The 24616-nt window shown below is 41.7% G+C and overlaps 1 protein-coding gene across 1 annotated transcript in view; it reads right to left on the bottom strand.

Annotated features, from left to right (window-relative positions):
• Positions 1-14107: 14107 nt before the first annotated feature.
• WWTR1 (WW domain containing transcription regulator 1) overlaps positions 14108-24616 on the bottom strand; it is a 78710-nt gene continuing 68201 nt past the window's right edge. Inside the window, exons 4-6 of the mRNA XM_044288649.1 lie at positions 20924-21057; positions 20718-20830; positions 14108-17860 (exon numbers count right to left, since the gene is read on the bottom strand). Of these exons, the coding sequence (XP_044144584.1) occupies positions 17679-17860; positions 20718-20830; positions 20924-21057 (429 nt within the window). The 3' untranslated portion in view covers positions 14108-17678. The remainder of the gene's footprint in view (positions 17861-20717; positions 20831-20923; positions 21058-24616) is intronic.

The following is a 24616-nucleotide window of genomic DNA, read 5'->3' as shown; positions in this document are numbered from 1 at the left end:
GCAAGTTCCTCCCCTCTACGTCATATAGGGAAATTGAACACTAAGGCCCCTTTCACACGGGCGAGATTTCCGCGGGGGTGCAATGCGTGAGGTGAACGCATTGCACCTGCACTGAATCCGGACCCATTCATTTCTATGGGGCTGTGCACATGAGCTGTGATTTTCACGCATCACTTGTGTGCTGCGTGAAAATCGCAGCATGCTCCTCTATGTGCGTTTTTCACGTAACGCAGGCCCCATAGAAATGAATGGGGTTGATTGAAAATCGCAAGCATCCGCAAGCAAGTGCGAGTGAGGTGCGATTTTCACGCACGGTTGCTAGAAGACGATTGGGATGGGGACCCGATCATTATTATTTTCCCTTATAACATGGTTATAAGGGAAAATAATAGCATTCTGAATATAGGGCTGGAGGGGTTAAAAATAAATAAATCATTTAACTTACCTTAATCCACTTGTTCGTGCAGCCCGGCATCCCTTCTGTCTTTATCTGTAAGGAAAAGGACCTTTGATGACGTCACTACGCTCATCACATGATCCATCACCATGGTGATGGATCATATGAATGACCATGTGATGAGCGTAGTGACATCATCAACGGTCCTTTTCCTCACAGAAGAAGACAGAAGAGATGCCGGCTGCGCGAACAAGTGGATTAAGGTAAGTTAAAATATATATATTTTTTTTAACCCCTCCAGCCCTATTGTACTATGCATTCTGTATTCAGAATGCTATTATTTTCCCTTATAACCATGTTATAAGGGAAAATAATACAATCTACACAACCTTGAACCCAAACCTGAACTTCTGTGAAGAAGTTCGGGTCTGGGTACCACATAAAGTTTTTTATCATGTGCGTGCAAAACACATTGCACCCGTGTGATAAAAACTGAACAACGGAACGCAACCACAGTCAAAACTGACTGCAATTGCGTACCTACTCGCGCGGGTTTGCCGCAATGCCCTGGGACGCATCCGGACCTAATCCGGACACGCTCGCGTGAAAGAGGCCTAACGGCCACCTTTCCCCGCAGATTAGACGTTATCACTGGAAGTTCCAGCAGGGGGCAAAATGTGATCACTATACCCATCTAACAAGTGGAGATTCTCCAAAGTGGAGAACCCTTTCAAATGTGAACATATACGATAAAATACTTCTGTATATCTTGATAAATGATCAGAGTGTGTTCACATTTCCTTGAATAAATCTTATGCAAAATATTCCTACCCTCTACCCAGAACTATTTTAATTACAATATATTTCCTGGCTTTCTATGAATGTCCTGTCTGTAACCTTAGGTTTGGTCTTTGGCTTCTTCGCGTCTTACAGTTTATAGAAGTCCATCCTGCGGTTTCTCTGGATGTAACCTATGCCATGGCTGTAAATAAAACCTTTTTTTGTGTGTGTCTGGGATGAAAATACACATTTCCAAGAAACGTGTCTGAGTCTGCTAGGTTGTGGTAAAGGCATGTCTGTTCTGAACTGTCTGTGACTTTGAAGTTTTTACGTTGGAGAAGAGACAAGACTGCAGTTGATAGTAGCCATATTAAATGAATAAACGGCATAAATATCAGTATAATACCATATGCCATCTTATGTCCATGCAGTACATCCATGAATGTGCTGAATGTAGCTCGGAGCATGCAGTCGTAGTCAACGAGATCTGATTTTTTAGGGACTGAATTGCCACATCATATACAAAGTAAATTTCAAGCAATACATCTGCTCAAGTCAATTAATTATAAGGCACCTGTCTGCAATCAACCCTATAAAACCAGAATACTGCTTTGGTAGGGTTGACCCTGCAGATTAAAACGATCCATGTTTTGTGAAAATCGGTTGCAGTATTGTTGAGAAAAAAAAAGTTTTATGCAAATGAGGGCTTTAGTGCAACAAAGGGTGGGCTATTGCCCCTCTGTACACCTCCACTTTCTAGTGCTGGCCTCAACCCTCAGTGCATTTAAAAGGGTTCTCCAGGAATAAAAAAAATGAAAATAGTTAAATATTATTTTATAATAAATATATTCACAAATAGCTTTCATTACTTAGAATGGCTTGTGTTGTCTCAGGGAGCAATCATTAGGAGAAATACAAAACCTGTCCTAATCCCACAGGAAGACAAGTTACTTCACCACACTGAGGAAAAGAGCTTCCTCGTCCTCCTCTCTGCTCTACTTGTTAGGAATCCTGATCCTAAATACAGGTGAATCTCTGTGGGAATGAAGATGATGAGGAGACATGAGAGGAGATTCAGGTGTGGCTAATGAGCAGCAGGACTTGTATCCATTAACACAGCAACACATTACCACAGTCTGTCCTGTCCATCCTCTCTGTACTTTATGTCTCCTCATCAACTTCATTCCCACAGAGATTCAACAAGTTCTTATCATCTGTATTCAGGATTATAATCCCTGACAAATAGAGAGGAGGATGAGGCAGCTCTTTACCTCAGTGTTGTAAAGTAACTTGTCCTCATATCTGATCAGGACAGATTCTGTGTGAACTAATGGAACAGCGGCCATTTTGTTTCCCTTGATGATTGCTAGCCAGGCTATGAGCTGAGCGCTGCAATTGGCCAGCTCTACAGCATAGGAGAAAGAGACGCCGGCAGGTTCCCCTGGGTGGAGCCTAACTATGAACATACCGGAGGCTATAACCTGAGAACGGAGCGGCGCCCGGGGATAACAGTAAAATCTTGGATTGCCATAAGTATCCAAACTATTTACGCAGTACTTAGTTGAAGAACCTTTGGCAGTGATTACAGCCTCCAGTCTTCTTATGTATGATGCAACAAGGTTTACACATCTGGATTTGGGGATTTTCTGTCATTCTTCTTTGCAGATCCTCTCAAGCCTTGTCAGGTTGTACAGGGACACTGTTGGTGGACAGCCAGTTTCAGGTCTCCCCAGAGATGTTCAATTGGGTTCAAGTCAGGGCTCTGGCTGGGCCATTCATAGAGTTTTCCTAAAGGGGAAACAAATAGCATTTATTAGGTAGAGAAAGTTATTACAAGGCACTAATGTATAGTTATTGTCTATATTGCTTCCATTGCTGGCTGGATTCATTTTTCCATTACATTATACACTGCTCATTTCCATGGTTACAACCATCCTGCAATCCAGCAGCAGTGGTCGTGCTTGCACACTATAGAAAAAAGCACCAGCCTATGTGAGGTCCCGGCCTCCAGAGAGGCTGGCAATTTTTCCTATAGTGTGCAAGCACGCCCACTGTTGATGGATTGCAGGGTGGGCGTAACCATGGAAACAAGCGCTGTATAATGTGATGGAAAAATGAATCCAGCCAGCAAAGGAGGCAATATGGATAATAACAGTACATTAGTAAGTGGCTTGTATTAACTTTCTCTACATCAGGGATGCTCAACCTGAGGCCCTTCAGCTGTTCTAAAACGACAACTCCCACCATGCTCTTTTGTAGGCTGATAGTTGTAGGCTGTCCGGGAATGATGGGAGTTGCAGTTTTGCAACAGCTGGAGGGCCGCAGGTTGATCATGCCTGCTCTAGATGATAAATGCCACTTGCTGAAGTGACACAACCCCTTTAAGTAACTTATGTGTTGTCTTGGCTGTGTGCTTAGGGTCATTGTCTTGTTGGAAGGTGACATTTTGGCACAGTCTCAGGTTCAGAGCACTCTGGATCAGGTTTTCATTAAGAATATATCTGTACTTTGCTCAGCTGTCCCTTAACCAGTCCCCCTGTCCCAGACACTGCTAAACACCCCTACATCGTGATGCTTTCACCACCATGCTTCGCCATAGTGATGGTATTGGGCAGGTGATGAGAAGTGCCTGGCTTCCCCCAGACATGACGCTTAGAATTGAGACCAAAAAGTTTATTCTTGGTGTCAGTACAGTTTACTGCCTAACTAAAGTACGTTAAAAACACTTTATTTCATTGTATTAAAAAGTTATCTCCACAATTATAGGCTGATAGAGTGAACTGGAACTAATTCAGACCAATAATATGCTGGTTCCTAAGTAGACCCTACCACAAGAACTCCTTATGTGTGTAGGAGTATGTAAAGCAGAGGAAAACTCCTATTACAGTCCTAGAAGTGTATCTGCACTAGTCCCTCAGGGCTGCATACCCTATAGACAGTGCGTACACTATTGTTGTATAGGACCAATATATAGAAGGAGTATTCCCTATTGGGGCTCAGTAAGGGGAAGAGAGTCAACCCGCATGTACAAAATCTATGCTGCAGTCTAATGCTCGACGCGTTTCCCTTCCGACTACTGCCAGTAATTCATCAGGAGCATTGATCTAAGTGTATGGTCAACACTATACACTGCGACCCTGATGGTGGGTGCGCAATAATCCCACCAACACACTTGATCTAATTGCTGACTATAACGCTACACGCCTCTGATGGCGTGCGTGCAGCAAACAACGAGCCTCCCGGCACTGTAGTGGCCGTAGAGCTGACTATAACGCTACAAGCCTCTGACAGGCATCCAATAGGCGTCCGACCGCTCCCACCGGCCACACCTCCTACTGCCGTCATCACTAACTTCTGACAGGCAGCCAATCCATGCACGACCGCTCTCACCGGCCACGCCTCTGCAATGAGCCGGACCATGGAACGGTTAGGCGGACGCCAAAATTATGCAGTGGGTCCGGATATGGATATAGAAGTCTATTGTTTTTGTTTGTGACACCAATTGCAGCGTGCGCAGAGTACAAGTCTCAGGGCCCTTTAAGGTGTTGCAACTCACGTACCAGGTGAGGAATGCCAGAGTGGTATAATGTCTCTGTGTAGTAGTAGGTATAGTGTCAACGGTGTCTCCTACCTTCGTACGGCTGGACTCCAGGATCCTGGCTCACTTGCAAAAAATTTGTGTGTTGCTAGTAAGAGTAATGAGGAACTTGGTAGTAATGATTGAGATCCAGACTTGGAATATAACTCAAACTGGTCTTTACTAGAGGCAGCATTAATCCACATGAGATACAGCGATAGTCTGAAGGTCCCAGCAGGTATTGGCAATGTATGGCAGGGATCAATATCTCTTCTGCTTCTATCATGTGCCTGGAGCTCTCTTGCAGGATTAGTCGTCTGCTTATGGCTCTGTAATATGTGGCAGGAATCTATATCTTCTGCTCTGTCTATCTTCTGCTGTGTGTGGGACTGACTAGCTGAGGAGGAATTTGGCTTCTCCTGGCCTCTGGATGGTACTCACAGTTAGCTCACAGGGAATTGCTCTTCCTGGAGTTCTGGAGGTGGCTGCTTGCTTGTCGCCAGCTGAGGCTGAAGGGCTCAGACTGGGGATGACGATCCTGGTCTCAGCCGAGACTCAATCCTGGTCTGGGATCCCTATTTCCGGGAGCTGCTACCAGCACAGCCTTCCCCTAGCAGGGGTGGCTGGCACACTAACTCTAACTTCCTTCCCTCCCCATGAGGCAGGACATGGGCCAGCCCACTCTGCTCAAAGAGGGGGGAGCTAAACTGGAATAAACTATTCCAGTCTAGATATGCTAAACTGTTACTAAGGCCCTGCTGATGCATTGCTGCCACCTGCTGGTGTACATGGAAATTACAGCAAATTACATGTAACAGGCTTAGAATATGCACATTTGTGAGGAATATTAAATAAAATCACATTAGATGACAAGGCACATGTTACCAACAAATAGTAGCGGGGAAAAAGTGTTTCGTAACATAACTCTGGGATGTTACACCTCCTCCTGTCTTCATCCTTGGCTATGGCAGTGGGGAGTAAGTATATTAGTGACGAATGCTAGGGTTATAATCTAAACGGGGACATGAGGCCCATAAAATATCTCCAAATTCGGATAAAACTGATGTCTATGAATCGGAACAGGTGAAACCATACCTGCCATAGATAGTGACTAATATTCAACAGAAATGTCAGTCACTGACACTCCTGCTAGAAACATAATGGATCCGATTGGATCCTGTCTCATAGGGGAAACGACCATATCAAATGGACAGGAAGGCAGAGGATATATAAATTATACTGTATAGTGAAGGGCAACGCTATTCATTCAATAAAGCATGCAAATGAAATAGCATCATTAAGGCCCTTTGGTTTCACTGTATTCAGTGTGAAAATCCACTGTGCTTCCTTTCTGAGGAGGAGTGTGTCTAAATCTCCCCCCCGAGTGGTGGTCGCACATGTTCTATCCCCTGAAATTTGAAAAACAGTCTGTTGTCATGGGGTGATTGGCTGCTACATGTCGCGCAATAGGGGTATCACCATGGCTTCTGATCTTCAGTAAATGCTCCCCTATGCGTCTCCTAAACTCACGCTTCGTTTTCCCTACATATTGTAATTCACAAATGCAGGTCGCGAGGTACACCACCCCTACTGTCTTACAATTAATAAAGGATTTGATGTTGAATCTGTGTCCTGTGGTTGAGCTAGTAAAGTGTGCACCCTTTAAAATAACTTTGCAGGCTATGCAATTCCCACATTTATATGTGCCATTTGGTATATTTCCCGCTAACCAGGTCTCATTGGTAGGGGAATTGAAAGCACTATGGACCACCTTATCCTTTATATTCCCACTACGACGGTATGTTATCATAGGATATCCTCCTACTAGATGCCCAACATCTGGGTCCGTTTTTAAAATCTCCCAGTGTTCAGTCAACAACGCACGTATCTCCTTGTGTGCCGTGTCATAGGTCCCTATGATGCGTAGTTGAGCATCCTCAAATACCTTATTCTTGGGATGCAGGATATTTTCCCTATCGCATGCAGCTGCACACTGATAGGCCTCCTTCAAGACAGTTTTTGGGTAACCCCTCTCCACAAACCGTTTCTGGAGGTCATCCGCTGATGCCTTAAAATCAGACCACTGAGAACAGTTCCGTCTCATTCTAAGGTATTGCCCCTTAGGAATGCCTCTTTTAAGTGGGTGTGGATGTCCACTTTCCCACCTCAAGAGTGCATTAGTGGCCGTGGGTTTGCGGAACACTTTTGTTTTCAGATATCCAGAGGGATCAATCTCAATCGAGAGGTCCAGGAAAGTCAGATGTTTTTCATCAATCACAGATGTGAAATATAGGCCCAAAGTGTTTACATTCAGCCTGGATACAAAGTCAGAGAATTTTTTCTTTGTACCTCTCCACAAGATGAAATTAACGTCAATGAACCTCATCCATATTAAAATGGATGAGGTCCATTCTTCCATCTCGTGACTAAACACTGTCTCTCTCTCCCACCAGCCCAGGTAGAGGTTGGCGAAGGTTGGGGCACAGGGGCTGCCCATCGCCACCCCCATGAGCTGGCGGTAGAGGGAACAGTCAAACATGAACACATTGTGGTACAGAATAAAATTGAGCAGAGTTATTATCAGGTCATTATGCTCACAGAAATGAGACCCTCTTTCCAGTAGGAATGTCTGTACTGCCTCACATCCTCATTGATGTGGGATGGAGCTGTACCGAGCTTCTACGTCTAGGCTGGCGAGGAGGGTGTCACGATCACATCTGATGTCATTTAATCTCCTCAACACGTCCATAGAGTCCCTAACAAAGGACGGCAGGCAGAACACAAAAGGCCTAAGAATTTTGTCTACATAGACACTGATTCTCTCTGTAAGGCTCCCTATTCCCGACACTATCGGCCTTTCCTTCAAGGGATCAATGCCCTTATGTATTTTGGGTAAACTGTAGAAGGCTGGCAGTGTCGGGTACATGGGTAACAAATATGCAAGTTCACTAGCACTAATTAGTCTGCGCCCCTTTGCTCTACTCAGAATTTGATTCAGTTCATTCTTATATGTATCAAGGGGGTTATGATCTAACTTAGTATAGCATGTCCTATCGTCAAGGATTTTCTTGCACATCTGTATGTATATGCTAACATCAAGGACTACTGTGTTTCCCCCCTTGTCCGAGGGTTTGATCATAATACTTGAATCCCTCTGTAATTCCACTAATGCTAGTTGTTCCTGCTCTGTTATATTCCTAGGGTAACGACTCTGAACATGTAGGGACCGTATTTTCTCTGTAACCACAGTGAGGAATACATCAAGAGGAGAATAAGCTCCCACTTGAGGATATTTTTTTGATGGTAATTTGAGGTCAGTAAATGGTTCTTCACCCAAACCTTTTTCACCATCTGCTAGGAGACCAGCCAGTAGTCTCACATCTGGGAGTTCATCTTGGTCAATACCCAACTTCTCACATTGTTCCCTGTCATGGGTGCAGAAGAACTTCTTCCACTTCAGTTTCCTGATAAATAGATTAATATCTTTCACCCATGTGAAGGGATTAAACCTACATTCAGGCACAAATGACAAGCCCTTGCTCAGGACTGTCATCTCAGCAGTGGTTAAAACACGTTTTGAGAGGTTAATAATCTGAGATGTATCTACAGATGTTGTCACCCTTAATTGCCTCTCCTATTTCTGAGTGGATACTCGTTCGTCACTTGAGTGGGTTCTAGTGACCTCAAAGCTGTCCCTAAAAAAACCTCCTCGATGTCCTCTCTCACTGTTACCACGTCCCCGGCCACAGGCTCTATCTGCACCTCTACCTCTACCTCTATTCCTATAGTCTGTTCCTAATCCTGTCTCAGGGTCTGTCTCACTTTCCGTGGGGTTTCTAACCACTTTCTGGCCTGCAAATTCAAGAATTTTGCCCTCTCTGAAATCTCTGCTATCTCTGACAAACTGATTATGTTTTCCCTCCTTTAGGTATCCTGTAAATCTCTCTCCACTGATTGCTGTAGTAATGTTTCTCTTTTAGCAAAATCTGGTAGAGGAGAGAATTTTTTTGCCACTTCAATAGCTTCAATGGGTTGGAAGTTCCTGTTCAGAAAATACTTCTTTGGGATTCCCCAACCATCAGAGGTAATGTCCCCTGAGAGGAAACCCGCCATCACATATAGAAACTAATAAGACTGATTAACTATAGTATAATAGTAGACGGATGTACTGAGTGAATACTGTTTACTGCCTAACTAAAGTACGTTAAAAACACTTTATTTCATTTTATTAAAAAGTTATCTCCACAATTATAGGCTGATAGGGTGAACTGGAACTAATTCAGACCAGTAATATGCTGGTTCCTAAGTAGACCCTACTACAAGAACTCCTTATGTGTGTAGGAGTATGAAAAGCAAAGGAAAACTCCTATTACAGTCCTAGAAGTGTATCTGCACTAGTCCCTCAGGGCTGCATACCCTATAGACAGTGCATACACTATTGTTGTTGGACCAATATGTAGGAGTATTCCCTATTGGGGCTCAGTAAGGGGAAGAGAGTCAACCCGCATGTACAAAATCTATACTGCAGTCTAATGCTCGACGCGTTTCCCTTCCGACTACTGTCAGTAATTCATCAGGAGCATTGATCTAAGTGTATTGCCAACACTATACACTGCGACCCTGATAGTGGGAGCGCAGTAATCACACCAACACACTTGGTCTAATTGCAGACTATAACGCTGCACGCCTCAGATGGCGTGCGTGCAGCAAACAAGCCCCCCGGCACTGTAGTGGCCGTAGTGCGCGCGAAGTATGCGCTGATTAAATGGAGATGTCTCCTCTCCTCTCACTGCCAAGCCTCTGACAGGCATCCAATAGGCGTCCGACCGCTCCCACCGGCCACGCCTCCTACTGCCGTCATCACTAACTTCTGACAGGCAGCCAATCCATGCACGACCGCTCTCGTCGGCCACGCCTCCTCCTGTCGTCATCCTTCGCTATGGCAGTGGGGAGTAAGTATATTAGTGACGAATGCTAGGGTTATAATCTAAACGGGGACATGAGGCCCATAAAATATCTCCAAATTCGGATTTGTGTCAGTACACCAGAGAATCTTGTTTCTCACAGTCTGAGAATCTTTTAGGGTCTTTCATGTTTCTTTTACTGAGGAGAGTCTTCTTTATAGCCACTATGCCAAAAAGCCCAAATCAGTGGAGTACCAACTCTTGGATAAGTCCTAGTTGTTCCAAACGTCTTCCATTTAAGAATTATGAAGGCAACTGTGTTCTTGGGAACTTTCGGTCTAGCAGACTTTTTCATACTCTTCTCCAGATCTTTGCCTCCACACAATCTGAGTTCTACAGGCAGTTCTTTCCTCCTCATGGCTTGGTTTTTGCTCTTATATACATTGTCAGCTGTGACACCTTATTATATAGACAGGGGGGTGTATTTCCAAATCATTCCCAATCAACTAGATTTACCACAGGTGGACTTCAATCAAGGTGTAGAAACATCTCAAAGATGATCAATAGAAATGGGAGGCCCCCAGAGCTAAATTATGTCATAGCAAAGGGTCTGAATACTTATGGCCATGCAAAAGTTTGGCTTTTCCTTAACAAACATTCCTAAAATTCTGTTTTCCCTTTCTCATTATGGGATATTGAGCACAGACTGATGGAGGAAAACTTGAACTTTAGCACAAGGCCACGACATAACAAAATGTGAAAAAATGCATCCGAATGCATTGTATAAAGACTGTAAGCAATACAAGTTTATAGCTTAGAAATGAACGTATTAGTAGCATTTCTGTATATTGAAAAATCATTTTTATATACAGTCCATATTTTTATGGACTGTCCAGGAACTTACAAATGTTTGGTAACCCTGCTGAGAACTGGTTGCACATGCACAGTCTATGGAAGACACAGAAACAGATAAGCGTTTTCCGACTATCAGGTTTTCTAGAATTTTACTGTTGCTCGGTAGGTGTCCAATATCCCACACACATTCCAGAGAATCTCTGGTGCTGGAACTTGGAGCCGTAAGTACATAGCTAAGTCCATTGTGTATGGACAGAGTTGGTAATTGCAGCACTGCTCCATATACTTCAATGGAAGTAGTGCTGCAGTAACCAGCTTAATCTACTACATAACGGATAGAGTTGTATATTTCAGGTGCTGACTTCCAGCGCCAGAGCTTCTGTGGAGACACAGGGTGTCAGACCACTGCCGATCAGATATTGATAGGCCATCAATATTAAAAAACTGGAAATCCCTTTTAATGCAGAGCGTCTGTCCACCAACTTCTTAGCCAGGAATGTGGAACAAACTGTTTGTAGTCTGATCCTGCCATCAGACTCGCTTTCATCTGTCCCCTTCTTTTTACTAGCTTACCAAATATATGTTAGCAAGAAGTAGAAGACAGATGGGAGTATAAATGGAGGATCAGACTACACGTACTTTGTTTGTATTATGTTACCATAGAGGCTTCATGAGTCTGCTTAGTGCTGTAGACACAAAACAACTGAACGCCTTTAATAATGACGATTTGAGGGATTTCTGCATTTTCCATTGTAGATGCATTGTACAAAATATTGATTGCAAATGTGTACCCTTTAAGGTTTTGTGTCTCATTTGAGAACAAGACATAATGCTAATCAAATAATAAAAAATTAAAACACAAAATACTTTTGGAGGGTTTATTGCATAGTTGCCCAAACAAGGAAGCAGAGCTGGATATTAATTTAGATAAAATGGTATGATATAAGAAGTATGAGCAATTTGTTTCCTCCATGCAGCCCTCGGCTTCATAGGCAGCATGATTTCATATGCAGATGAAAAACAAACTACTCACTTGAGTATAAAGTACATAGGAAAAACACACACAATACAGAATAATTCTGCTTAGCTGTAGTGTCTAAAAATTACGTTATAAAATAAAAAAAATCATTTCATGCAATTAAACCTCAAGAAAACACTGCACTGATGTAGTGCCAGACAGCACGGGGCTAAAAAATAGTGACAATAGTATTTGTAACGTGCAACTTCACATTCAGTTATTTAAAGCTTAACTCCACATGTAAAACCATTTTCTGTAATACAATAATGATACAATATTGCCCCCTGCTGGTGGACATTTACTTTTCATCTCTTGTCTGCATGTTCTTAGGTCTTCTTCTCAGCTGTCAAGAACTACTTGTATCAGTGACCACCATATCTACAAATGCAACAAACGCTTTCAGCCTCATGGGTAAAATCTGTGTTAAGACCCCTTTACAGAGATTCATTGTTTCTGGGCATCAGATCCCTGTTTACTCAGAATGATCTGTTGCCCAGAAACAATGATTTTGATGTCCACATCAATGATGCTTTCACCAGATGAATGTTTGATTGTTCATTGGGTGATCTGTGGGCAACTACTAGGAACGAGCAAGCGTATGAAAACTCATTTCAGATAGCCGACCTGATAATTGTCCTGTGTAAAGGGGCCCAGAACCGATCAGATCACAACTGTTATACCCAGCCTGGAAAATCTGATTTGTCACCATAGACAACATTGCCACTTTTCTTAAAAGGGATCTGTCACCCAATTTTCGACTGTTAATTTACAATAATACATGAGTAGTACTGCAGATAAGGAGTCCAGATCACTATTTTTATTTCCCTACTGCCCCTGGTTCCACCACTGTCCACACTCAAAGCGGCACTGAAATACACGGTCTGGACTGCTGTGCTGTTCTAACATAATGGAGAAGACTCATGTGCGCATGCACGGCAGTCCTGACAATGTACTTCAATGCAGCCATGAGCGCTAACAGTGGATGAACTGGGGGAAGTACAGTAGTTAAAAAATAGTGATCTGGTCTCCTTATCTACAGTACCTCTCATGTATTACTGTAGGTAATGGTCCAAAATCGGGTTGACAGATTCCTTTTAAACAAGGGCCCACATATCTGTGGTCACCCATAGTTGGTAGTAGCAGTATTTCCTACACATGACCTAGTGGAGCAAAGCAGAGGATCTCCTGTCACCACATTCAGGTAACTAAAACTTTTGGGGGTAAGCAGAGCTCCTGAACTCTGGCCATCACTGAATTTTCAGTTGTTGTTTTTTAAAACATTAGTCTGATACCATAATGCAATTTGTTTAGATGTACTGGAATCCACAACTACCAGTTTGAGACTTTCATTATTATCTAGCTTGGATGAACACTAACACTCGATCACTTCTGTCTCTTGTGACCCCCTAGCATAACTAACAAAAGTGTTTCCAGTGCCCTAGTCCTTGGTGTCTATTGGTTAGCCCAGTCCAACCTTGAAATCAAGTATCTTAAGGTGCTCATACACAAAATAAAAGTTGGCCCAGATGGTTGATTTTGGCCTTTTGAGCCTAACATAGTTTGAAAATGTAATGAGAATGATCTGCTGAAGTGTGATTGGTATGGGTGAAAAATGTTGTTTATGGCTGGCCAAAAATATAAAAAGTACAGCATGATTGGCTGACTTTGGCAGATAACTGCCCCCTTAGTGTCTGCTATGTTGCTGGTGGGATTTTAACTACGATCAATTTCACAGATAACCAACCGGCTGCTTCTGTGTATGGCCAGCTGATCACAACACTTGCAATGATTTCAAGGATCAGCCTAGGAAAGTGATGTCCACCCTATTCTCTGTGATCAGAGGTAGCCACTTCCTAATTTGATTGGCAATGGTACTGCACTGACAGGACAGACTAGACTTTATCAGAAGGTGACCTTATGTTAACACCGTGAACCTACAAAAATTTGCTCAAGGAAAAAAACACATTCTTAGGGACTAATGAATGGCACGACATTTGGCATATGCCATTTGCTACATATTCATGAAGACTAGGATATTCTGTAGCCAGAAACATCCTGAATGCTGCAGGCAAGGTAAAAGTGGCATTGCTGACCCAACAGCATGAAGTGCTACAGCATCCCAAAGCAGTGTAAAAGTAAATGAATGGGATGCAGCCACGTACATACTTGCAAAAGAAATCCAGCTTTAATGGCCAATATAAGGAACAGCCCATATGGAAGACATTTAATAATTTTGGCCAGGGTAGAAATATACTCATTGCCTTGGTATAAAGTCCCTTCACGATATATCTCATTTTCTTCCTAATGTAGTCTGTATATAAAGAGGGTGAAACAGAGTCTTAAGCACTCCCCATTTGTCGACTGAAAATATGGTTGACTACAGACAGGCTGAACACATAGCTGCCATCTTTCTAATGCACTGTATGCCATCCTCAATACAGGTCTTTGTGTTGGGTTTTAGTCTACCCCCAGCCCATATCTGTTCCGCTGCCTTATAAACATTGCTGTGATATGAAAGAAACTGGATGTGATAGAAAACCTGTGTATATATGGTGAAATGAGAACAGTTTCCGATGTCCACACAAATAATGTTTTATTAGAGACTGTTGCATTTTACATGGTACTTATGATAGAGGTGGTCAAACATTGTAAGATCTTAAATGTCTTGTCCAAAATAACCCAATAAAACAAAAAAAATGATGTCCAGTACCTGCACAGCTAACAGTGTGATTGTGCTAAACGGAGCCAGAAATGTCATCTTTTCCTATCATTTTCACTCTTTTAATACAATGCAGCATCTACTTGGTTGTTGTCTAATTTGTGTGCTGTTCTGTCTGTTGTCAAGGTAGAGTAGTCCCTGTTGGTGTACAGCAGGAAACATATCAAACTGCATTTAAACTTGAGCCAAGCATACTGTAAATGATCTCAGACTTATTTTCGGACCTCTCATATTGCAGGACTATAAATGCTTCAGCTTCCTTGTAATTCAATGGTACCAACATCAGTACATTTCCTTAGTACTTCAACCTCCAAAAACTGCACTGCTCGAAGTGAATGTGACCTGCCGTAAAACACTAACTCTTTATCATAGATAAATTAATAAAGATAGAAAATGTATTATCATTACAAAATGTTTATTTCATAAATGGCAATCTAAAAAGGACAGGATTTTATTTCACAAGTCACAATGACATTTTCTTTCTCTACTCTTTGGATACTATCCACTTTCCATAAGCAACCTACGTAATAACAATACTTAATGTAACTCTTGATTTGCTACTTAGTACTCGAGTCTACAACCTACCTCTGATATCATAAGTTATTCACCTTCAGATCACCACCTGCACTAACTAAAAAACAGCTTTGGCTTGAACTCATGCAATGCATTTATGCCTTTCCTTATTGTGATAAGGATTTACCAATTGGCCCTTGACTTAACATTCGTCAAGAACGTCATCAACAACTTCGCAAGCGAGATACTGTATCTTCATACTCTTGAACCATGAAATGCAAAATTCAAGCCTCATAAACATAGAAATTCAGTGGGATTAAAAACTGTAGCCTGATACCATGAAGTCTGAAAGGCATATGCTTCCTCATGTCACTAGTTCCTAATCAATTGACTATATTTAAAGGGCCACTCTAGGCAAAACTGATGCACTGTGTTATGCTTAGTGCATGGTCTGCGGGGGCTTGTAAGGCACCAGATTCTCCTTTCAATGTAATGTACTTCCTGTCCATGTCCTGCAGTAGGCTTGACACAATGGAGGAGATGTACTAATTAAAATGTGCCAGAATTCAGGTGCAATGTGTGCCCAAAAAACTAGCGTTTATGCTTTGCAACTCATTTATTAAGTGTTTTGGACAATTTCTGATACTTACGACAAAGGGGAGTGACTTACTGGGAAAGGGGTGTAGTTTTCTGGCTTAACATATATAAAAAATGCGTCAAAACTAAGGCGTATGATTCGGGCGTAAAGTAAGCCAACAAATAAGTGGTGTAAACTTACACTAGAGGGTCTAAAGGTGCGAGCGATATATCACCCGACAACAAATTTACACTAAGTATTAGTAAATCTTCACCAGTGTATCAGTTTTGTCCAGAGTGTTCCCTTATAGGGGTTTTCTGGTTTTACTTTTTACCTAGTGCCCGCAACCTGCTTCCTGAAACAGAAGATTCATATTTACCTGCTCCCAGACGATGCAGTCCTCCGCTGTGTCCATGTTCTGGTCCCCGGGGTGTTTCCATCGGGCACTACATGGGCATGGTCAAATGCTCTGCTGCAGCCATTGATTGGCTTCAGCGGTGACATAGCAGCACATCACCACTAAAGCCATTGGCTGCAGTGTAGCAAGCGACCATGCCCATGCTGCGCTAGAAGTAAACACTTCAGGACCGGAACATGGACACACCGGAGACAGTGCAGACGACCAAAGTGGCGAAGAGCAGGTAAGTTTGAATCTTTTGTTTCACGAGGCAGGCTGCGGGCATTAGATAAAAAGTAATTATTCCCAGAAAACCCCTTTAATGGTTTTCTTCTTGGGTGGACTTCATCATGACTTATGTTGCATTATAAAATGATAAGCCTCTCAGAAGTCGAGAAGTCGTTTGAAATGCAATGTTGCACAGGATTATGATTACGGTAATGTAGATTATTTCATATAAATCTACAGTACCAGAAAGTGTTAATATTAGAAATATTTACAGAATATCTTTCTCTGCCCTAGTTAAAAACCCCTCTTCAGGCCACCGCACTGTTAAAATGTGGATCATTCCTCATCTGCCCAAAGTAAAACAGGTCTCCAAATGAGCATTTGTACTATAAGACCTTTTAGAGGGAGTAAGCCCATATACCCGCTGTAAGTGCAAAGAATATCCCTTGTGGACACAAGAGACTTTGATCAATAATGCCTTTATAATGGGTTCATTCAACAAGTTACAAATAAAGTTTAGTCTTTTGATATAAATATAATAATGATTCAAAAAGTATTATGGATTTTTAGGACGTCATCTGCATTTGCGACTATGCTATATAACTGGTACTTTCAATGCTTAATCAGTCCCACATCTCCAACGTAATATACAATATATTGCAGATAGTCCCTGCTCTCCAACTGTAGCTAACAAATAATATTTCACTGCTGGAAGGTGAAGCTAGAAAAATAGTATATATTTTTATCATGACATTATAAGTAACAATGTATAAAGTGGGCTCCAGTATATATCTTTTATCAAAAGGATTTCTTATTTACCCTCCAAATTTTTGATATTTTCAGTAACCCACTTGAGGCAAAACATCATTTTGTATTTAAAATACTCCCTTTGATAGTTCCAGAGATACACTGTATTATAAAAAAAAGCTTGCATTTATCAGTTACAATTAGTTAAAAAATAGTGCTTAATACAATAAACAATACAATCTAATATGCATTAAAAATAAAAGTAAAAAAAAAATTGTAGTCACATTGTTAAAAAAAAAATTATAATAATGGTGGTAGTTAGTACCAAACTGGTCAACGTTGTAGTGTCTCGCGATTATTGAACATAATGCTACTTGGAAGAATTTTTTTTTTCCATCTAAAAGCTATACAGTAATATACTGAAGAAAAACTCTAAACGTAATGTTTGTGCTTCTGCAAGAAAAAAAAATAAAAAATCACACACACACAAAAGAGAACATCCTAGGTAGCTTAGCATTAAAAAAAAATCTACTCGTTATTCTATTTCCAGCACGTTTGTAATATTACAATGATTTGTAAAGCTTATATTAAAACGGTTAAATGCATCAGGTTGTAGAGTTATAAATAAAGGATATTGCCCATGTTGTGTATGATCATCTGTATGTAACGCAATAACCTAGTCTCCTAAACAAGTAAAACCATTTAAAGGTCTGACTCTAGGACTTTAAAGATGGCCTTGTGTAGATATGCCACAGGTTGTAGATAGTCTCACAGCATCTGCATAGTGGTGATACAATAAGGAACAATCCTATACACAAACAAGTATAATCTGTAGAATTACAGCTGGAGGCAGTTTGGCAGCACAATCGTTAGAAGGCTCATCGTATATTTCCACAAGAGAAAAACATAAAGCTAGGTTATTGGAAAGGGAAGAAAACAGGAACAGATCAGCCTGAGCACCATCGTCTACAGCCAGGTGAGGTAGGTGTCATTTTTGTTCAGCACGCATTCCACATCATTCAGACTCGGAATCAAATCTTCAGACTCAAGTGTTCCCAGGTCGACATTAGTCCCCGGAAGAGCATCAAGAAAGTCTGGAAAGCGTGTCTGTGGATTCAGGTTCAAAGTTGGTTGTCCCAGAATTTCACCTGTAGATGGAAATTTGCAATAAATTAAAAAAAAAGAACTGTAGATGACTTTTTGTAGAAAAATGTTCCCCTTATGTGGTGACTTATATGTGTTGGCAATAAAGGGGCTTTTCCGGTTTTGAAATTGATGGCCTAGCCTTAGGATGGACCATCAATGTATGTTCTGTATGGGTCTCACTCACCCGCACTGAACAATCAGCAGCTCCAGCCCTGTTCACCAGAATGGACTGAGCTGCAATATCAGACAAACTTATATCTATATATCGCTGTGCTTGGATAAACAATGAAGGGGACAAAGTACTTGTTGGGCCTATGTGTGGGGGTCCCAGGTGACAGACCCTCAACAATAATTCATTGAGAATATATCTAAAATTGCAAATTGATACCAAAATGTGCAATATAAGTTACAGTTAAAAGGATGGGTAGGAAGAGGTACACAAGCGGAAAAGTCAAGTGTAAAGGGGTATAAGGCTGTTTCCTTGACGTTATACACCACAACAATGCAACCAGGGCTGGATGACAAAGTGTGACAAAGTCTATATATCATGTACAGTAGTGCTTGAACGTTCGTGAACCCTTTCTATTTCTACCTAAATTTGACCTAAAACTCAGTAAAAATATTAGATTTGATCATTTATTTATTGAGAAAAATTATCCAATATCACATGTTTATTAGTGGCAAAAGTATGTGAACCTTTAAGACTAGGAGACAATCTGAAGGTCTAATTACACGTAGGCGTTTTCAATTAATGGGTTGACAATCATGTGTAAGTGGGCAACCTGTTTTATCTAAAGAACAGGCATCAAAATCTGATCTTCAAAATACGTTTGTGGAAGTGTATCATGGCACGAACAAAGGAGACTTGCAAAGACCTCAGAAGAAGAGTTGCTGATACTCATCAGGCTGGAAAAGGTTCCAAAACCATCCACCAAGCCACAGTCAGAACGATTGTGTACAAAAGGAGGAAATTCCAAACCATTACCGTATTTTTCTCCCCATAAGACGCACTTCCCCCCCCCCCAAAAGTGTGGGGGGGGGATGCCTCTGCGTCTTATGGGGTGAATGCTGCCATTTTACATCGCAGTCTGCGATGCTGCAGCATCGCAGACTGCGATGTATCAGCTGGAGGGAGGAGGGGCCAGTGTCATGCAAATGCGGCGGGGCCAGTGCGGTCACTGTACTCCAGCCCCGCCACTCACTCACTTCCTTAATGTCTAAACCTTTTATAATAATAACTTTAATTGAAGTTCCGATCCCCAACCCCATCTGTACTACTTACTAAATGTCCTGTAGCAGGCAGAGCAGGGCGGGCGGCTGGACGTAACTCACTGATGTCACGTGCCTGCGCTGCCTACTTCATTCATAAAGTAGGCGGCGCAGGCACGTGACATCAGTGAGTTACGGCCGGCCGCCCTGCTCTGCCTGCTACAGGACATTTAGTAAGTAGTACAGATGGGGCTGGGGATCGAAACTTCAATTAAAGTTATTATTATAAAAGGTTTAGGCAATAAAGCAGTGAGTGAGCGGCGGGGCCGGAGTACAGTGACCGCACCGGCCCCGCCGCATTTGCATGACACCGGACCCTCCTACAGGTTTAGCTTCGGTATATTAGGGCATCTGTCGATGACACTATTATAGGGGGGGGGGGGGATATGTGGGTGACACATATATAGCAGTGCCATCCACAGAGCCACCCCCATAACAGTGCCATCCACAGATCCCCCTCCATAACAGTGCCATCCACAGATCACACCCATAACAGTGCCATCCACAGATCTCCCCCCATAACAGTGCCATCCACAGATCACCCCCCATTACAGTGCCATCCACAGATCACCCCCCCATAACAGTGCCATCCACAAATCCCCCCATAACAGTGCCCCCCCTCAGATCCCTCCATAACAGTGCCCCCCTCAGATCCCTCCATAACAGTGCCCCCCTCAGATCCCCCCCATAACAGTGCCATCCACAGATCCCCCCATAACAGTGCCATCCACAGATCCCCCCCATAGTAGTGTCATGCACAGACCACCATTAGTTCAAAACCCACCAAAAGCATACCTTTTGGTTAAAAATATTTTTTTCTTATTTTCCTCCTCAAAAACCTCTTCTTATGGGCCGGTGCATCTTATAGGGCGAAAAATACGGTATTACCCTACCCAGGAGTGGCCGACCAACAAAGATCACACCAAGAGCAAGGCGTGTAATAGTACACAAGGGCACAAAAAAAAAAAAAAAGTAACCTCTAAGCAACTAAAGGCCTTTCCCATATTAGCCAATGTTAATGATCATGAGTCCACCATCAGGAGGACACTAAATAACAATGGTGTGTATAGCAGGATTATAAGGAGAACGACGCTGATCTCCAAAAAGAGCATTTCTGTCCATCACAGTTTGCTAAAGAGCACCTGGACAAGCCAGAAGGCACTTAAGAGTAATGTTTTGTGGACAGGTGAGACAAAAAAAAACAACAACTTTTGGTTTAACCCCTTCATGACGCAGCGATTTTCCATTTTTGTGTTTTCATTTTTCACTCCCTTCCTTCCTGGAGCCATAACCTTTTTACTTTCCATGCACATAGACGTATGGGGACTTGTTTTTTGCAGGACAAGTTGTACTTTCTAATATGCACCATTTAATGTTGCACTTCTACACCCAGTAACGAATGACGGTGGTCATCAGACCCCAGTTTGATCAATGGATTACAATGTACCAATGTATGTATGTTTTAATTTTGCCTCCCAGTCTTTTTGTTATGTTTCTGAAATGCTTCCTTGACCACAAAGAAAACATACAGAAAATTAATAAAAGTACACAAATTATATCAAAGAAATGTAATTCCACATAGATTTTTACCTGTATCCATTTCATCCATATTACTCAGGAAATCATCAGGTGTTGTTGGTAAGCTATAACATCCCAGGCCAAGCCCGCTGTCTGTGCTTTGTTCTCTGGAGTGGTATGGCCCACTATGGAGGTGAACAGGTTGAACGGAGGTTAGCAAGTACGTCCACTACATTCTACATCTCCACTATGTCTACTTTGTGATCTAGTCAACTTACCTGCTGAGGAAAGGGTCTGAACCATTGTTAGTTATGGATCTTATGTCCTGGGTCATAGTAGGGGGGCTGACTGTGTTCTGAACAGGGGCAATATTTTCAGACTCCATTGGAATTTGTCGGCACAAGGCAGCTTCCTGGATCAAAGAAAAATATATAAAATGTAGGACACATGAGCACCAGTTATAGATTTCTCATAGTCAAAAAAATTACTTTGATGATGAAATAATCACGTTTAGATGAAACTTCTTCCAGTCTGTTGGGTAATTTATATATTTTAATTAAGTTGTCTATTTTGACCAGCATTACTAAGCTTGATACAGGTGATTGGATTGCTTTAAGCCACATTATTTTAGTCCGTAGCCGTCTTTTAGACAAAATCTTAATTCATTAATGAAACTGTAAACATGTAAAGTGCCATAATTAGTTTCCACTTGTCCCAATAACCTGGGGCCAATGGGTGGGTAAAGCATAGAATAGATGTATCATTATCTCTTACACTAAGGAAGACACATGACTAATGGAGAGCGTGTCATGAATTGAAGTACCAGATTAGCACTGCACGTGTTCTGTAATCACGTTGTCTGAACTTACTGCATTTATTAACATCATTATTCCACCTTATTTTCCGGGTAGCACAGCCAGGATTAATAAATTATTTATATACTTTAATAATATAGTTACACTTGTTTCAGCACCACTCGAGTGAAATCTACTATTTTAAATAATGTATGGCGTGATATCACCAACTCAAATAACAGAACACATGTAGCATTCCTGATAGATACATTACAACTTGTGAGCTGATCCCAGGGACTAAAGGCCCCCATGTACATTAGTGTATTTAGGCTACATTCACACAAACGTATTTTGTTTCCATGTCTGTTCCGTTTTTTTTTTTTGCGGATTGGATGAGAACCCATTCATTTCAATGGGTCCGCAAAAAATGCGGACAGCACACCGTGTGCTATCTGCATCCGTATGTCCCTTCCGTAAACCCGCAAAAAAAGAATAGAACATGTCCTATTCTAGTCTGTTTTGCGGACAAGGATAGGCATTGTTACAATGGATCCGCAAATAAAATAGATGCCATAAGGACTTCATACGTTTTTTTTTTTTGCGGATCCGCAATTTGTGGACGGAAAAACACATACGGTCGCGTGAATGTAGCCTTAGCCTCTGCCAGAGGTGTCTTCCAGCAGATTTCTCCTCTGTTCCCAATAAATTAAAATGTATACTGAATCTTTTCCCACAAATCTATATATCAATCTGCTCAGCTCCTCCTGCTCTATAACAAGCTGCCCAACGAATGGACTGCACATTCAACATGGCAGGTTCTTTTAAAGTCATACAAGGTAAAAAATATTCCAATGAAAACTCTTCAAAAAAACACTAAAAGCTGTAGAAAATGTTTAATGTTTTTTCATGCAAACAAACCAAAAGCTCTCCCCACAAAAAACCTAAATGGGGTACTATATAGGTAGATTAAATTTGTTGATATATCTTATTGTTGTTCAGAAGCAAAAATATGAGGTTTTAACATTTTATTTTTAGAATTATGATTTTAAATGATTTTTCTAATAACCTCACTACGTACTATGTAAACATCAGAAGACACAAAATAACTATTATTTATTAAGTAAGGCTGGCTGTACGCATACTATAGCTGCTGATCTCTTCGTACACAAGCCTGCTTGGCTTGGCAGTACAAGCATGTGTTTTCCAGTAGGATGAGGGCGAAGCCCCAACAAAATGGATCTGGAAATTGAAATCCAATTGCCAAATGTCAGGGGAGAGTCGGTTGGCCCCCATACACACTAGATGGTGAGCAGGTCCCACTGAAATGGCAGGTTCAGCTGACATACATTTAAGGCGTATTTAGATGCTGCAAGGACCAGCCAATTGTCGGGAAGGAAGCCATCTGCAGCACCTTTAGACGGGAAGATTATTGGGAACAATAATCGGTCCAAACATCAGGCCATGTAAATCCAGCTTTGTGTATGTGTATGGCCAGCCTAATCCTAAACACTTGATTATTATCTATAGGTAGGAGCTCTGCTGGAAAGCTTTCTAAATGTCTAACTGCTACATAACTGGAGGGTATATAACTTTCCATCATGTTATATAAGGATACTCAAGACATAGCTAGAGGCTCTTCATGGCTATCAATTTCTAACAAAGGCTTAAACTACTCTCTGCAAGAATACAAGACCCAGCTACACAAAAAAGCAAGATCCTAGCTTTTGTAGTGGGAGATTTGGAACTCAGCACAGATAAGACTTATATTTCTTGGGGGTATGCTGACTCCTTTGAGAAGGGCATACACTTTTCAGCCAGGTAGCCTCCAAGATTGTTTGATTGGTTATTGTGCAGTAAATTTACTGCCTTGTAAATGGATCTTTCATTCACAAATCCAAATAAAAGCCAACAAGCCAATACCCAACCTAGATCAATGAGATCACAATGTGAAAACCACAATAAAATGTCCAGGGCCTGCTTCTGTATCAATAAATATAATTGAATATAATACACATAGGCCTGTGGCTTGAGAAATAAGAACTGAGAAGATGGCATCATTTTAGACAATAAACATTCCCAACCTATTCAGTGTTACATCATCAACCCGTGTCCATCGCTTTTCTGCTATCTCTAGTAGGAACATTTTTCAATGAACTACTACTACTTCTATTTTTGCCACCACCACCACTTCCCTCCTTGTTCTGTGTGCTGCTGCATGGCTACTTCTAATTATAAATCTGCTTCGGCTATAGTTGCTGGCCAGCCCTCTCTCTCTCCTTGCCTGAGCAATAAGGTTCCTAGCTTGCTAAATTCCTGCCAAGGTGTTTGTTCCTGCCCATGTACCAACCTGTGCCTGTTAACAGTTGTGACTATCTGCTGCCAGCCCTGACCTTGGACCTGTTTCATGGATTTGCACAAACTCTGCCTACCCTGACCTGTTTCTGACTATGAGTATTGCCAGATTCAGCTGCCAACTACTCTGGAACTATTCACAGAGGTAGCGGTTTGGTGTCACCCCTGCAGTGAAAACCCATATGTTAAAGGGTGAAATCACTGCTCTATGACATCCCTTACCCTTACAGATTTTGCAGTGGGTGCCATGTCCTTTAAGCTAACAGGGTATTCTGATCACCTTTCACTGGATAGTTGCTAGATTTGGTGCAGGTCCAAATGCTGAGACCAGAACCAATTGACAAAGAAAAATAATTGGTGCTTGGCTATCTTCATCAGTGCCACAGACCTTGACTAAACAGACAGGGCACAGCTATATTTTAACTACCCTTAGCCCACGGTCTTGCAGGTAGGGGGTGCCATATTCTGGAATCTGGTGATGGTCCCAGAAGTCAGACCCCAACCAATCTAGCAGTCATCACCTAACAAATAAAAAACATGCATAATTGCAAACACTGTACTTTCCTAAAGTATTCTGTGGGACTATTTGCTAGACGAATGCTAACCTATTTGTGAGCAGGCTGGAAAATAAAATATCCTGTACTTCACTTAATCAGTTTTTTCTTATTAAAATCACAATATATTAAATGCTACCTAAAGAATAGTGTTCCATACACACAGTTCAGGGTTATGTGGTTTCCTGAGATCTTAGATTTCTTAAAAGGCACACACAATTTTGCTTTGAATTGACATCAGTGAAGTAACACACCTTTAATCCATTAATAA

The sequence above is a fragment of the Bufo gargarizans genome, chromosome 4, assembly GCF_014858855.1.
Source record: "Bufo gargarizans isolate SCDJY-AF-19 chromosome 4, ASM1485885v1, whole genome shotgun sequence".
NCBI classification, from domain to species: Eukaryota; Metazoa; Chordata; class Amphibia; order Anura; family Bufonidae; genus Bufo; species Bufo gargarizans.
This window is presented reverse-complemented; position numbering and strand designations above follow the sequence as displayed.